Source organism: Lactuca sativa, chromosome 5 (genome assembly GCF_002870075.4).
Source record: "Lactuca sativa cultivar Salinas chromosome 5, Lsat_Salinas_v11, whole genome shotgun sequence".
NCBI lineage: Eukaryota > Viridiplantae > Streptophyta > Magnoliopsida > Asterales > Asteraceae > Lactuca > Lactuca sativa.
In genome coordinates, this window is record NC_056627.2 from 312,910,537 (window position 1) to 312,927,581 (window position 17,045).

The following is a 17,045-nucleotide window of genomic DNA, read 5'->3' on the forward strand; positions in this document are numbered from 1 at the left end:
ATCATCATCAATTACACAAATCTATCTAGCAATAGTAACAAGACAAATAGTTAGGTGATACATACCTTTTGTCTATCATAAATGAATATAAAATTTGAATTCGCTTCTAGATCCAAATCTTCTCCTAACCGTTCCAAGAACTAGATCCAACTACTTGTTGATTTTTTCTCTACCACTACATATGCTACAAGGAATATGTCATTGTTTGAGTCCAACCAAAGAATAGTTAAAACTTTCCCAAGATAAGGACACTTCAAGAATGTACCATCCATTCCTAGAAAATCTCTTAACCTAACTTTGAATCCCAACTTCAACGCACACAGAAAGACAAATATTCTTCTAAAAGTTCTTATGTTAATAGAAATGGAGGTTTTTGGATACAAATTGATCCTAAATGTTGTACCAAGATTAGTGTTTAGTAGCTCCAACACATAATCCTCAAAAATATGTACTGCACTTAGTAGTTCCCACTAATGATACATTCAGACATTTTCTTTGCCCTAGCAACCTTCTGTAATGACATTCCTAGCTCTAGTTTCTTGCACAACTCTTCGTGTAAAGCTTTGTCTGGAATTCTAGGGTTACTGTGAATTTGTTGAACAATTAAGTTTGCTACGTATCAGGAAGTGCAAGCTTTAACTACCATTTTTTGCAAACATTTATGTTCATCTTGTACTGTATTCACCAACCAATCCTGATTTTTCATTAGCCCCCGAGATTCGAACTGCCCAAGGACATGTTCCTTTATTTAAAATTACATCTTTACCCTTGCACTTTTCCTTACTTATAGTTGAGGGCCCACCACCATTAACTGCTTTAGATGACTGAATTACAATACCTTTACATTTCACCCTAATCCATATTTTGTAATTTTTTTGCTAGGTATAGAGACATCCTTGTTTCTACAACATGTGAATTCATGATGTTTTTAACATCAACCATGGTTTTAAAGACCTGGTCCATCTGAAATGGTTTTACATGAACCTCTCCATGTGAGCGTCTGCTTGACTTACTCAACTCCTTAAGAATTCTCTTCGTATCATCTTTATGAAATCCTGCAAACTGATAACCATAAGTAGCAATAATTTTCAACTCATTATCCATCATGTCATCCCCTTCATCTGTTGAATAATTGTTTAAGATTCCACGTTCATCTACATCAAAAGCACTATTGAATTCACTCATGTCTACATCAACATCAAATTGTATGTTAAACTCATCAACATTGTAGTCACTATCATCATAATCATCTCCACTACCCTCAGAACCATATCCACTCTCATATTAAAAAGCCTTTCCACTATCATCACTCACCATACCCTCTAGAAAATCCACTTCTAGTTGACGTTCACAATATTTTTGGACATTATACTCAGCATCATACTCATCAAAAACTGAATAATCCTCTACAAATGGTTCAAATTCATCAACAGTTGCAGTATGGACCCCATCATCAGGTTGCCAACTTGGTTCCTCTAAATCTTGGAGGGTGCACTCAACATGGTAACCTCCCACTAGTTTTTCAGTTTCAACTTCATGATTGATCACTTCTTCTTGAGTTTCAGTTTCATGATCGACCGCTTGTTCTTGGGTTTCAATTTCATCATTGACCACATCAATGACATTACTTTGTTGGCTAACCTCTGCCCTTATATATGGGGGAATACTCTTTGCGTAATCATGCCCTTCATCAACATCTAATACTTTTGATTGCTCAAAAACAGGGTTCACGGACTGGTTTAAATCAAGTTTTCTACTACATGATCCTGCTTCACTCCTATAAGGTTTCTTTCTATTCATTTTAGGTGACACACTATCAGGCTCCAACTCTTCAATAACAACTTTAGAAGGAGACTTATAATAACTAGGTACCTTAGTCTGACTATTTTCAATATACACCCTTATAAGTATGTGTTTAGGGACATACGACACTATTTTAAGTACATTTTAGTCATTACCTAAAGGCATTAAGCCATAGTCTAAAGGGTATTCAAGGATACTAAAATGGTAGTAAAGAGTTTCCTCAGTTTTGTACCCTAGTTCTCGAACCATGTCATCAAGTTTATGAACTAATAATAAATCAATGTCAACATCATCTACATATGCTACAATACCATCAATGTATTTCCTTCCAGGTGCTTTGGTGAAGATACCACTATAGTGTAACTTCAACGTGAAATAGTTGCCATATCCTTCTGCAAACATAAAAAATGGTAAATTGAATGATTTCTCTACGTGAACACAATCAATGAAAAAAATAAGTTTTTTGTTGTATCCTGGCGTATCTTTTTCCCAAGTCCTGCACAGTTGCGAATTTTTCTCAAAAACACCATATTGACAACACCATTGTGATTCATTCTGCTGAAACCCTAAATCCTAATTTCCGTTCTTGCTTCTAAGATGGAAATGGTGCGATAAGTACAATTGTAACTGGGTATGTTCTTGGAAGAAGGACGGGTTTTGGAGTTGACGTGTAAACAATAGGTAATCATTTCATATTAAAAAGTGAAGTTTACAAGTGAATTGACAAAATTGTCTGTGCAATATAATAATTAAAAAATAGTTAAGAACTAAATGGTAACGGAGTGTGTCAGAAGGTCTAAACATTAAAAGTTTTGAAACCACATGGACCATTTATAAAGTTTTGTCTAAATTTAAAAAGATTAAGTATTTTTTTTTTGCTCTTGTTGTACAATAATAAACGTTTTCTTGAAATATAAACAAATGAAAATTAAAACATAAAAAAATTGAAATTGAGAAAATCACTAGATATGTTTTAGGTTTTCAAACCTTAATTATCATATTCATGACCTTTAGTTTTCTCATATTTCATATTTTGATCATTCATTATTTCCTTTCGTTATGAATAATCGAACATATATGCAACCATTTCAATTAATGCAACAATTAATCACCATCAAAAAGATGAAACAATATATATAGATAGATTACAACACATTTCATGTTTTATGGAAGCGCTAGTTCTATGAACAAATTGTATCATATAAACGACAGTTATTATAATTTTTTTAGACGGTGGAGGGAAAATTCCAAGTGGACATTGTTGACAATAGGATGTTGTTAAATTCAACTCTCATGGTTGAATTATATATAGTTTAGAACTTATTTAAACCGATCATTTTGATTGAATCCATATCCAAATGTTGTTTATAAAAATATTAAACAGTGTATACACGATTCATATATAGTCTTTAAATATTGCATTCGAGAAGTTTTCTAAGAAAACGCTCACCATTGGTTTGATATTCGACTCACCTAGTGCTTCAATCCCCCGGCCCCCTATAAATAGATGATGCATAAGCCCTTCATAAACACAATAAACCCTCCTTTCTCTTATTCACATCTTCGTTTTAACAATAATTATCCATCTTCTCGTGCCTCTTGAAATTGTCATACTCATGGCTTTATCAAGCACTTTGTTCAAAATCTCAAGTTTTGCATTATGCTTATTGTTTTTGTTTGGGACAACTTCTGGTCAGTTATCGGCTACTTTCTATGCTAGAACTTGTCCTAATTTCCGCATTGTTATAACAAGAGCAGTGAATTCTGCTGTCTCAAGTGAAGCTCGAATGGGAGCTTCATTGCTTCGCCTCCATTTCCACGATTGCTTTGTTAATGCAAGTATCTAAACTTTTACCACCTCTACTTACTTTCCACTATGTGCTTTGGCTAATCAGGGATACTTTATTATTTTTGTCGGAGCCAAGTTAGCTGCCATAGCTTTAGCGGAGTTAAAAATATACGCGAAATTTAAAATGACTACGAAATTGTGGGGGAGATAATTTATTTAACTTATGATTTTATGCTAAAAAAGTTTAACATATTTAGGCCTGTTTGTTACGTAATCTTGTGTTTTGCATGCATGAGATGGGCCGCCAGCCGCCGACTTTTTCCTCAACCGTTGATTTTACATATGCTAATTCGGGTCATTAATGTTATCAGACTACGATCTGAAATTCTTAAAGCAGTGTTGACTTGTTGACTTGATGTGCACGCATAAGTGTTTTTAATGCGCTTTCACTTTACAGAGCTTTATTAACCTAAAATGTCAAACGAATGTTAATGCCTTATTTTTTCTGTCGCTTTAACTAAATTCTTTTCTTGTTTTACTACCTTATCGGAAATACACAGGGATGTGATGCATCAGTGTTACTTGACGACACTGCAAATTTCACCGGAGAAAAAACAGCAGGCCCGAATAACAATTCATTGAGAGGTTTCAACATAATCGATACTATTAAAACCCAGTTAGAGAGCCTGTGTCCCGGTGTTGTTTCTTGTGCTGATATACTTTCCGCAGCTGCACGAGATTCTGTTGTTGCAGTAAGTAAAACCTAAAAAAAACTTTAATATTGACGTTCAATATCTCCATCGATCAACCAGATATATAAAAATTAACGAACCCAGATTACTAATTTGGCTTGGATTCGAATACCATAGTTTACTGCATGCTGATTATTTTTGTTAATTTTCAGCTTCGTGGGCCAAGTTGGAACGTTGTATTTGGTAGAAGAGATTCGACCACGGCAAGCCAAAGTGCTGCGAATTCTAATCTTCCTTCACCTGGTTCAAGTCTGAGTGGACTCATTTCATCCTTTTCAAACCAAGGTTTTACTACTAATGAAATGGTAGCCCTCTCAGGTGAGTACTTAATTAGATTCATGAATTGAACTGATTCAAAATCTTCACCCTTAATCAAATGTGGGTCCTTTTGTTGATCCTTCAATTAGTTAAAGCCCCATTGTTTGGATCACTTAATAAGTTATCAAGAAGTTTCATGCAACAGATCATTATAATTTTCACATTTCATTAATTAAAACTTACAAAGCACACGTGATGCATGGTTTTGAGGGGTACTACTGACATTTTACAGTTTTCTAAAATTTTAATACCTTCCATGTTCGTTATTTTGTTTTATGTAGGAGCTCATACAATTGGTCAAGCAAGGTGTACTGTATTCCGCAATCGTCTGTATAACGAAAACAACATAAATTCATCATTTGCAACATCATTGAGGCCAAATTGTCCTTCAAGTGGTGGTGACAACAATCTGTCGCCACTAGATGCTTCAGCTACATCTTTTGATAATAGATACTATAATGATTTGATTAACCAGAGGGGACTATTACATTCGGACCAAGAGTTATTCAATGGTGGTTCGACTGATGCACAAGTGCGGACCTACAGTTCTAATGCTGCTACTTTCTCGACAGACTTCGCAAATGCAATGGTGAAAATGGGAAACCTTAATCCTTTGACTGGCTCAAGTGGTCAAGTTAGAACCAATTGTAGGCGTACCAATTAAGTTCGTTGTCCGGAAGCAAGAAAATGTCTTCATATTTCATAAAGTATAACACAAATCTCCACAAATAAAATAAAATAAGTCTGAGTGAATAAGGTTTTTCTTTCTATTTTCTTTTTGGTCTTGTCGTCGTTTTGTAATGCTTGGTACGAAACTTGGGCTTCTAATATTTACCGGAGATTGTTTTTCTTTTCTTGTAATGGAGACAATTTGCAATAATATTTCGCTTTTTAATTCTAATAATTTTGTGAACACGTGTTTTGTTTCAAATCATTTCAGGTTTTGAATGCAGGTAGCAAATTTTATCTATTTTTTCTCATAATTTTGTTATTAGATGTTTTTAGTTCAAATCATTTTTGATGTTATTACTATCTGGAATGCCTTGTATTCTTTAAAATTTAATGGATTATGATATCAGCATTCCACTAATTATACCGTTTAAAAGAGGTGTGTATAACACTGCACAAACTGTATAAACCGTCCGCACCATACCGTAAAATGTGGTTTACAACGTTCGCGGTATAGTTTATGGTTTCTATTTTTTGTAAAATGCATCATGCGGTGCGGTTTGCGGTTTGTTGATCAAAATATCACAAAATTCACCCCATCGTCCAACAATTATATAAATTATATATGTGTTTGTGAAACTCCTAAATCAAAACATACAAGTTAGCTTTTCTAAATATGTACTAGATCTATGTAAGACAAAACTTAGACATTAATTATGTGTTTATATTTCTTCCAAAAAGCAAATATCCGAAACTGAACAAATCTATAAAATCTAAAATGGACAAAATATGTATTCATCAATCCTAATAATAAATGTGTAAGATCACACCTTATGATCTGATTAGTCAAACACATAACATGCGGATCCATCAGTGTCAGCGTCTACGAGTCGACAACGCCGGCATTACAAGTTCAACAATGTCAGCTTATAGTATAATTGTTCGATTGTAATCTTTTGTATATTTGACAGTTATTATTGATAAATATAGCATAGATTAGATCATGTATCTTTATGATAAGATCGGATCTTAGTACAGATTAGACGCAATCCTGTCAATCAAGGGATTGATATGTATAGATTAGTAAATATACAACATTAGGGAAAAACCCTAATGTTGTGATCATGGCTTTGTCATATGTATTTATGACAAACATATCTTCTTGGTGAAGACAAAACCTCTTTTCTTGGTGAAATGAACATTTGGAGAACTTCTGTGTTATTTACTTTCTATTGATTATTTCGTTTAGATTAGTTTTACTTTTATTATTCATAATTGAAGTATATCCGATCAAATACAAACCTTCAATTGGTATCAGAGCGGGTTTATGATATACTCAACTTATCATGTCGAATTCAAGCAATTTCAAATCATTTGGTCGCAATAAAATTCCCTACAACTTCACCATGTGGAAAACCAAGGTCATGGTGGTTCTTGAAACCATTGACTATGAGATGAAAAATATTGTTGAAAAAGGTCTCCATGTTCCTATGTATCAACCCATGGCAAACAACAATATTATAAATTATGCTAATTTGGTTGTTCATCCAAGAAGATTCCGATGTTGATTCATGAATACTACGATTAATGGGTTTATCGTATAGAAGATTCCCACAATGGATTGGATGAGGATTTGTGGAGATTGACTGAAAAAGGTCCTTGTCGTAATGATCGTGTTCAGGAAGTAGGAACGACTGGTGAAAATGATGAAGATCTGATTGCTCGCGGAAATAAGCAAAAAGAAAACTATAAAAGATGCATTCAAGAGTTGCATGGAGCCGTACCACCACTCGTGTATAACTACATCCGTGGTTGCAAGTCTCCAAAAGAGATCTGGAACACACTAAAAGAAAATTTCCAACGAAATCAGCGACGAAAAGCTATGTGACTCAATGCTTGTCAGAGTTAGCTGACTTCGTATAGAAGGAGAATCAATCTATCAAACCATACTACGATGGTTTTAACGAGTTAATTTACAAATGCACTCTATGTGATGTTGTTCGTACTTCTCTAGAGTTCAACTTAGAATATCAATTTGATTACAAAGACTCAAGATAACTTTGACACTCTCTCATTGTCGAATCTTTATAATATTCTTAAAGCTCATGAGTCAGAGGTGAAAGATATTAAAAAGGAAAATAGTAAAATGAATTTTGGAGGTCCTTTGGCATTCATGTCGAAAGCAACTATAAAACAGTTGTGTTCTGATGGTGAAGCAAATGATGACAAAGAAGGTATATTGATGAATTCTGATGACGAAGTTGTGGCCTATTATTCAAATAATAGGGTCAAGAAATTTTATAAGAAGCCAATTGGTGGAAACTTCAACAACAATTCATTGAAGAAGTCTTCTTTAAGTTATGGTGTTCCACAAAAAAGTTTTGAGAAAGTGGAAGAGAAGAAGGAAGAAAAGAAAGTTGAGAAGATGTTAAAAGGAGATTCTGGTTACGATTATAACTATTGAAATGTTAAGAATCATCTTGCTAGGGAGTGTATGTTGAAAAAGAAAGAAGAGATGAAATCAAAAGTGAAAGATGAAGCTTACAATGAAATGAAAATCGAAGAGTTTTGAGCAGAAGTCAAAGAATCTCTTTTTGGTGCCTAAGAAATCAACTGAAGAAGATGACACCAACCAAATTTGGTCATCTGGTTCGGATGATGAGAAAATGCGTCATCCGACGCATGGTGTTATGTTACTATGGTGCTCATTCAGAGAAGAATAGTAAATGGGAAGATTTTTTGGAGGAGAGTGGAGAAGATAGTGAAGAGGATGAAGAAGAGTTGATTGAAGGAAGGTGCTTTGTTTCAACCACTTCAAAGTAACTCGTGACTTAGAAGCTACTAGATCTCCTAATCTCTCTTAATGTTCCTTTAAATTCTTACTATGTGGTTTTATCTGATTTTTAATGATACATGTTCTTACCTGAATGATATGTTGATTTCCATGAGTAGTGAATTGGAGAAAATTAAATCTTTGTTTTACGAAGCCAAGAATAATGTGGAGGAGAAAAAGGCTAGGATTGAGAGCTTAGATTTGAAAATTACAAATATTATAATTGATAAAGATTCCCTTCTAATGGATAATAGTTTGATTGTTAAACAACAAAACATATAGTGTGACATAGCGAAGCGATTGTATGGGAAGCTTACTTTATCTGTATCATTCATCAGATATTTGCAAGGATCAACACCGTAAACTACTTTCTTTCATTAACTTTAAGCGATAATTTGTTGAAGAGGTTGCATGTGCTTGTGAGAGTAGGGTTGCCAAGTATGATCTAGCTCCAAATGATTCATATGCTTATGATATTGTTAACATTGATGATTATTTGGATGTTGATTACTTGGTTGTTATTATCAATGATACTCTATCTAAAAACAAACAAATGGAAATTTTGAACATAACTAAGACTTTGACACAAAGTACTCAACAAAATTTTGCTGATATCAAAGATAATTCAGATAATATCAATGAAATTAAGGAAGAGGAATGTGTAGATTGCTAAAAATTCTATGTCATTAAAATCACATCGTTAGACAAAAATGAAGAAAATGATGATACAAAATTGAAGCTAAACAACGATTAATCTTCGACAACTAAAACTGAAGATTCTCAAGAGTTTGTTATTGTTGAAGGCATAATGAACAATGAAGGTGATAGTGAGATTAATTCTAGTGAAAAAACAAATTTCTCGAGTTGTTGAAGCACAAGTGTTTGAGGATTCAGAGGAATACATAAAAATTAAAAAAGAAAAAAGGAAAGATTTTCTTGAAAAAAACTCGATACTTTATCCACAATTTAATAATGATTTTCCAAACCAAGTTTTTGTTACAAAAGGAAATGGTGATAATATTGATCCAAAGTTGAATGAGTTGTTGAGAAAAGATAATCCAAAGGTGATCGATGAAGGGTTTTATTCGAACCAAAATGTTGCGGAAAATGGTTTGAATTAAAGATCAAAAACTTTTCAACGTCGAAAGAGTCAAAAATCTTTTTCAAAAGACAATAAAAATAACAAAACTGGTATTTGGGTTGTGAAAGGTAACAAATCTATTGTCGAAAACAAGTCAAAGAAAAGTTGTGATAAGTTTTTATCAAATGACTTAAAGGATTAAAAAGATCAAAAAGTGAAGAATCAAAATTTCAAAAATGATGATCTAATTCAAAAGAAGAAATTTCCAAAAACAAAACTTATTAGAAGAAAAAAAGAGATTTTCAAAAACAAAATCAATCACAACAAGCTCAAGAAAAGAAGTTTTCACAACAACCTAAAACTCATTTTTCAAAACAATTATCGAAGGTCTTACACAAAGGTGTCAAAAGAAGTGTTGAAAACAAATATCAAAATGGTTTTTCACAAAAGTCTAAGGTTGCTCAAAATTAAAAAAATGGAGCAAATTCATAAGGGTAAAAATCATGTTCAGAGAACTGTCCACAAGATTTTTTTCACAAGATCATAAAAGTTTTAAAAAAGAGTCTCGTTTTGGATATCAACATCGATTTCAAAATCATTTTCTACAAAAATCACAAAAAACCTTTTCGCAAACAAGTCCTTCAAAACCAACAAATGTTGTGAAGAGAAATGTATCATTTAAACCTAATGTTCCAAGATTTTCAAGTCCATCTTCTTTGCACAAATCAAAATTTTCATTTGTCAAAGGCAAAAAATTAAATGAAATTTTTTAACCATGGATTTGAAAGTAAAGGAAAGAAATTTCAATCTAAAGAGTATTCTCAAGAACAAGTCAAAGAGGCTTATGAGAATTACTTGAATGAATACATCAATGGAAGTACCTCATCACAAGAATCATTATCGAAGCCATAAAAATGAAAAGAAGTTGAAACAAACAAGAAAGTTGATTTTTCTGAAAGTAAGGTTGAAAAAGAGAAAATCAAATTTGATGTTTTGTAATTGAATGATTATATTTCTATGCCAAAATCTGATGAAGTTGATTTAATTGATAAATTCAAATCAAAGGTTTGAAATTGGATTTTTAACTCGACATTTCACATTACGTTTCACACTAATACACAAGGTCCCAAAAAGCCTTGCGTACCTAAATCTCTCTAATTGATTGCAGGTATTATGTAACGAGAAATATGATGAAAATTGGTATATCGACAGTGGGTGTTGGCGTCACACGACAAGAATTAAAGTGAATTTGAGAGATTTTAGGAAGATAGAAAATGTTGGAGTATCAATTTAGTCCACTCCTTTTGTAACAAAAACTTGATTTGGAGTACGTTGAACTTTTGGAAAAACCACAACCTTTTCTTTCTTAATTCCATTATTCTCAACAAATTTTTAAAGTCAATTGAATCTTCAAAAATCAAATTTCTGTTTGGTTCAACATTTTGCACAAAATTTGAACAATCAATTTCATCTTCAACAAATATTTTAATCAATTCACTTTCACCAAATTTTGAATCAATACCAATAATAGAAGACTCTTCAAACTTTATATTACTACACAACAAAACATGTTTTTCATTTGAATTCTTTTGCATTTGTTGTTTACTATTTTTAGTTATTATATCTTTCATCATAAATTTAACTTCCTTTAATTTAAAAAATGATTCAACTTTTTCTAATCCAACCATATAAGCATCACTTGAGGATTTGTAACATCCTAACAATATGACCCAAAATTTTCATTTTTAAAGTTACTAAACCCATATCCCAAAACATCATTAATTTCAAAAACAATGTGAACATATGATGATCATAGTATGTAATGAAAACAAAACACACAAAAGTATTATCAGAGCATAAGTCCCAAAATCTCTACTGTAGAAATCATAGTGTGATGTGATGCGATCATCCCGAGATCTTCCATTTAAAAATCGAGGTACCTGAAACATAAACTGAAAACCATAAGCACAAAGCTTAGTGAGTTTCCCCACCATACCACATACAAAACAATCATATTGCCAAGCACATCTGGATGTTGGCCTACCCCTTCGGTCTATTTCAACCAGGTACTACCGAGCATCTCCTGAGCATATCTGAGTTATCGACCTGCCCCTTCGGTCTATTTTAACCGGATAATGTCGAGCATATCTGGGTGCTCGACTTGCCCCTTCGGTCTATTTTAACCGGATATCAGGTCTATTTCACACTTACCACTACCACATAATATCACACATTATTCACAGAATCATCAAACATTACATGCACCACCGATAATTATCACAAAGACAATCATCATGTTATATCATAACTAGTGGGTCATCCTTGGTGCCTTCGACCCACAGATTCTACGAAGAGAGACTCACCTCGCACTGCCGAATCACATAGAAAATCCTTGGTTGTTGGATGACCAATCCTCGAACTATCAATATCGAAACAACACCCAATTAATATGTAGGTTCCAATGCATAACCATAAATCCATTACTATGGTAAATGACCAATTCACCCCTTACCAAGTGTAACATCCCGACACCCAGGTATATTTTAAAAGCTTTTTATTCATTTTTTAGGGAAATCGACGAGTTAGAGGCCCCAACTCGTCACGTCAAATCTAGTCATCCCGAATGGTTTTTGACTCCTACTCGATGAGTCGGAGGACCCCGACTTGAGGAGTAGAGGTTGTGCATGGAAACCTTAATTTTTAAGGTTTGCACCTTCTTTAAAGGACCTTAAGTCCTTTTCTCCAGCCCCCTTATCACCTTTTGATGGCCAGAAGAAACCTTAATCACTCTAAACCCTATTCTTGAGTGTTTGAGAGGCTAAAGTGTGCCTTTGGTGCTTTCGATTGAAGAAGCATGGAGTTTTAGGAGCTTGGAATGGGAAGAAGAGGGTAGATCCAGTATCTACACTGTCTTGGCTTGCATTTAAAGGTAAAAGTCCTTTACCTTGGTCTTCCATTTATTAGATCCCTTCTTAAGTGAGAATATGGGCATTTTGGTGCAAAAATGGAGTTACTTTCGGATTTGAGCTTATCACAAGAGCATAGTTTAAGATCTGGACTCCTCTAGGCCCTTATGGACATAAAAGCTCAAGCTTTATAAGGCTTTGGCTCTCCTTCATGTCGAAAACCTTCTTCTAAGGGTAGTTATGAGTGTTTTAGTTTCATGGAGCTATGCATGCACGTAAAGTTAGCAACTTTACGTGATAATCACATCGTAGGAGCCTAGATCTACAACATAGAGCTTTAGTTTCACGAAAAAACATCTATATGAGAAATAGATTAAAAGGGACTCGACGAGTTTCATGGTCAGCTCAACGAGTCTGATGAAGATTGGCGGTTGATAGTTTCTGCATGGACTCGGTGAGTCAATGAGATGACTCGACGAGTCAGTTAGGCTTTTTCCAGACTTTTGGACACATATGGACGCAATGAGTTTTTTGGAAACTCGGCGAGTCAACTAGTTTTTTTGCGATTTCTCGAGTTCTGGAAGGACTCAACGAGTCAGTGAGTTGCACTTGACAAGTTGGGTCAACATGTACTGTTGACCTTGACCGTTGCCCTTGAATTTAACCAAGGGTTGACCAGCTTGACTTCTGGGGGTATTTTAGTAAATTGGGAATTTATGGAAGTGGTTTTATGGTGAAGATAGGTGGTGGAGTTCACGACTATGATTCGAGAGTTTGACCTTATAACTACAGTTCGACTTTTGTGAGGTAAGATATCCTCACTATACTAAGGGGTCTAAGGCACCAAGGCCGGCTCATTGGATTGGTATCCTAGTAGTCATTGATATGCTGAGTATGAGTTAGATATGCATGTTAGTTCGATATGATAGTCTGGTAGATCTGTAGGACTACCTGTGATACTGTGTGATTATTTGTACGAACATTATCTGTTACATATCGACATGTTATGTAGGTAGGGTTGAGGTTGCACTACTTCTTGCGGTGACCAATAAACCCTGGAGTATGCCAGATATGAGTTGAGGGCCAGGGAGGGCAGGCCAGACTCATACTGAGGACTCCTAAGCATTCCAGATGCGAGCTGAGGGCTATGAGAGCATACCAAACTCGCACTAATGGATAATCATTTCGTTACGTTCCTAAGATTGAGGGAGAAAGCCTAATATGAGTTGTAGGCCTGTAAGGAAATCCAGACTCATACTGTGGGCTCATGGGTAATCCAGTCTGTAGAGCTGTGGACCCATTACAAGATGTTATTATGTGTACTATTTGTTATGTATCGGTATTTTGGGGGAACTTACCATGCTTTGGGCTTACAGTTTCAGTTTTGGTTTCAGGTACTTTGGATATTCGCGAGAATGCGAAGGTGTGATCGTACAGCTCCTCACATTTCATGATTTTGATTTATGGGGTACTCTGATATGAAACTATTTTAAAAACACTTTGTAATATTTAATGGTTTTAATTTGTTGAAAAACTTTTAAATTGGCATGATTTTTATGGTTGTTACAAGTTGGTATCAGAGGCTTAGTTTGAGTGAATTATAGGAACACTCATGTGAGTCCAATCTCAAACTAAGGAAAAGATTTTCAAAATGGTTTTCAAAAGGTTTTCAAAATAATTAAAGGAGGATGCAGAGTGTACGATTAGTTGGAGTCAGTAAGTAGACCCCAAAATACCATGCAGTTATTTGATATTGAGATATGTTTGAACAACATGCTAGTACTAGGCTAGGGATCTTCAGGATTGTTAGAATTGCCTGATTATATGATGCCTGATAGCCTAGGGTTTTCCTTATATGAAATTGACATCATTACTGTAGTTGCTCAGTGTATGAATCATAGGTTGTACATAGTTAAAATCTTTGTAGCCTGAGAATATTTGGTTTATCTTTATTTTCCTACTCCTTTTCTGGTTGTAGGATTAAAGTAGGTTCGACTATTTGAATGTCTATAGGGTTCAAAGTTATGTATGGCTAGCATACACTAGTGATGCAGGGTTGGTGGAAGTTTCATGGATGGTTAAGTTGTGCGGGGTCAGTTTGCGAATTATGAGATAGTTAGCCTTCCTCTAGGAGTGAGGATTGAGCGATCACCATGCATATGTATATTGCTACGGTGTTGTGATGATACTTGAGACGCATATGGGTGGGTGTGGAAGGTAGTATGGGTCCGTACTACTGAAAGCACAAGATCCATACGTGTAGTGTTGAGAGAAAAACTTGAGACACACTTGAACAAATCGTTAGAACAAGTATAGTTGCAGAATTAGTTAATCTCAAAGGATCCAAAAGCTCAACAATAATAAGTTAATGGGTTAGATAGTTAGATAGTTAGTTCCGGAAATGTAAGGAAACATAAATGACAGCAGAATATATATCTAGTAAACACATAAGTTGATTCATAATATGGAATGCATTTAGACCAAGTTAGTGAGTGAGATCAATCTTAGTGATAAAGTCATGAATGACTTGCTTCGAAGAGAAGGATTAATCAGTTATGCTCGAGAAGATTTAGAGAGTAAGAAAGATATGAGATGCGTAAGGAATACTTGAAGATGATTCAGATTTATAGATGAGTAAAGAGAGATCCGTGTCTTTGATTGATAAAGAGTGAGCTCCATTTATAGAGACTCAAGAAATACAATTGATTCACTCTCTAAGAGTAGCCATGTAAGGCATACTAGAAAATAGAGAGTATTACAGAAAGATAGATAAAAATAAACTAAGTAAAGAAAGAAGACTACAGTTGCCTAGATGACTTCGGATGTGGCTGCTGATGGAAGCTTGACTCGGATGCTTGTAGATTGCGGTAGTCTAAATTAAGAGGGGTCACTTAATGTGTCAACAATTTCCCCCTAAGTGACCTCTAATTTATCTTTACTTATCAATTTTAAGGAACTTGATCAGGATCCACCAAAACTTCCTGATACTTTCCAACCAAGTGATCCTCCTTAAAATCTCAAATTTGACTTTGGCAGTTGTATGTTTCGACTTTTCTACTGCGGCTCGACAGATTTCAAGTTCTTTCTTTGTGAGTCGGTTCATGGAGGTCGTGGAAATGAAGTACTTGACTTGTTCGGTCTTTCTTTTGAAGATGACTACAAGTTCAGGAAAGTTTGTTGCACCAAGAGATCTTTCTTGATAGCCTTCAATGGGCATCGGTGCAGGATCTAGAGGAGGTAGTTCAAACTTCTTGGAAATGGTTGGGTGGATATCCGCATCGATCTTTGCGAAGTCGCAGACAGTTTCCTTCAGATAAGTACTTGCCCTTTCAAGTGCTATCTTGATCTTCGGATGCTTTTCACACTTGTTCTGGAACACCTTTGCTATAAGGAAAACTTCTTCTGGGTTCATACAGGGGAAGTCAGCTTGGGTGCGGACATAGTTAGGGGTGTTCGTTTGGATGGATCGGTTTAATCCGATCCAATCAAGTGAATCCAAATAGATTTCAGTTTTCAAAACATGGATCCAAATAGTCCAAACTAAATTCAAATTCGATCCGATCCGATCCGATTATAATTCGGTTGGATCGGTTTTTATAATTTGTTTTTCAAAAACCAAATCATTTTAAAATGACATATAATTATAATATTATCCAACTTTACACAAGAAATGAAAACAAATTATTTAGTTGTGATTTGAAATTTATAAACAACTACTAAGAAGATATATTATAGTTAAATATTTTATAGATATAAAACTTTTGAGAGAAAATGCATATTAATGTTTCTTTTATCGGGTGAAATGTTTTGAACCTATTTGAAAAAATAAATTACAAAATTAATAAATAGCTATAGATTTATATTGTAAATAAATAAATAATAAATATTTATTCAGTTTTTTTGGATTATTCGGTTCTTATTTTATAAACCAAAACCAATCCGAAATCCAAAATAATAATTCGGTTTTGTTGAAAACCAATCCAAACCAAAAAGTCCAATCCAAATTGTCAAATTGGACAATTCGGTTTTATCCAAATAATGAACAGCCCTAGACATAGTCCTAATTCCTTCTAGTTAGAGTGTATTCCATGAAGTCAGCCTTCATGAATTTGCGGGGCTTGAAGTTTTTAATTGTTGATGGTCTGTCGTTAGACCAGATCTTCTCGATAGGAGAGACATGCTTTGCATAGAATCTATTAAGTCTCTCGAATTCCATTGGCAGTCTTTTGTGATCAGGAAGGTTACGGTTGAACTGCTCAAATACTGTGAAGTATTTAGGATTTGGAGAGATAGGAACATCCCAGTAGCCATCCGAAGGGGGTTCAGTACACGTGAGGTATGGTTTGTAGTCGTCATCCATCTGTCTGCGGTGGGGATTGATCTAGGAATTTATCAAGGATTCATCCATCACAGTGTCAAACCGCATTCTCTCCATATAAGCTCAACAAGTTTAATTGCTTTCTAGTAAGCTTTCTTCTGTTTAGTGACAGGGGAGTCATTTGAGCTTGGAGAAGACATGTGATCGACCAGATTTTTAAAGTGAGGGGGAGTTTCAGGTCGTTCAGGGGAAGGAACGAGTTTTTGTTATGGTGGTGGAGATTGATGTTGCGGTGAAGGGATTTTCTGAGAAGCACTGTTGGATTGATGATATTCTTCATAGTGTTCTTCTTCTCGATGGTCTTCTTCACTTCCCCCTCTTGAGGAGTTCAGACCTGGAGCCTCCTCAAGCCATTGTTTGAGGCCATCGAATTTAGCACACTCCTAGAAATGGGCTTTGAGAATATCAGCCAGTTGCTTATTGTCAGGAATGGTGGTGTTAAAGAGTAGCCGATGAATCTCCTTGGTTAATTGGAGAATTTTGGGACCATGGAAGTTTGAGGATAAGGAACGTTGG

The 17,045-nt window shown here is 34.8% G+C and overlaps 1 protein-coding gene across 1 annotated transcript; it reads left to right on the top strand.

The window, feature by feature from the left end:
* The first annotated feature begins 3,324 nt into the window (after window positions 1-3,324).
* On the top strand, window positions 3,325-5,567 carry LOC111887943 (cationic peroxidase 1). The gene is made up of 4 exons (XM_023884079.3): window positions 3,325-3,638; window positions 4,153-4,344; window positions 4,497-4,662; window positions 4,944-5,567. Exons 1-4 carry the CDS (start codon window positions 3,420-3,422, stop codon window positions 5,324-5,326), a joined length of 960 nt encoding a protein of 319 aa, XP_023739847.1. The 5' UTR covers window positions 3,325-3,419; the 3' UTR covers window positions 5,327-5,567.
* The last annotated feature ends 11,478 nt before the right edge of the window (window positions 5,568-17,045 follow it).

Bases quoted from the DNA above. Each gene is read 5' to 3' on its own strand.
- LOC111887943 (XM_023884079.3), top strand. From the start codon at position 3,420: ATGGCTTTATCAAGCACTTTGTTCAAAATCTCAAGTTTTGCATTATGC. The intron at 3,639-4,152 runs GCAAGTATCTAA...GGAAATACACAG, and splicing joins TCCACGATTGCTTTGTTAAT to GGATGTGATGCATCAGTGTT. The intron at 4,345-4,496 runs GTAAGTAAAACC...GTTAATTTTCAG, and splicing joins CACGAGATTCTGTTGTTGCA to CTTCGTGGGCCAAGTTGGAA.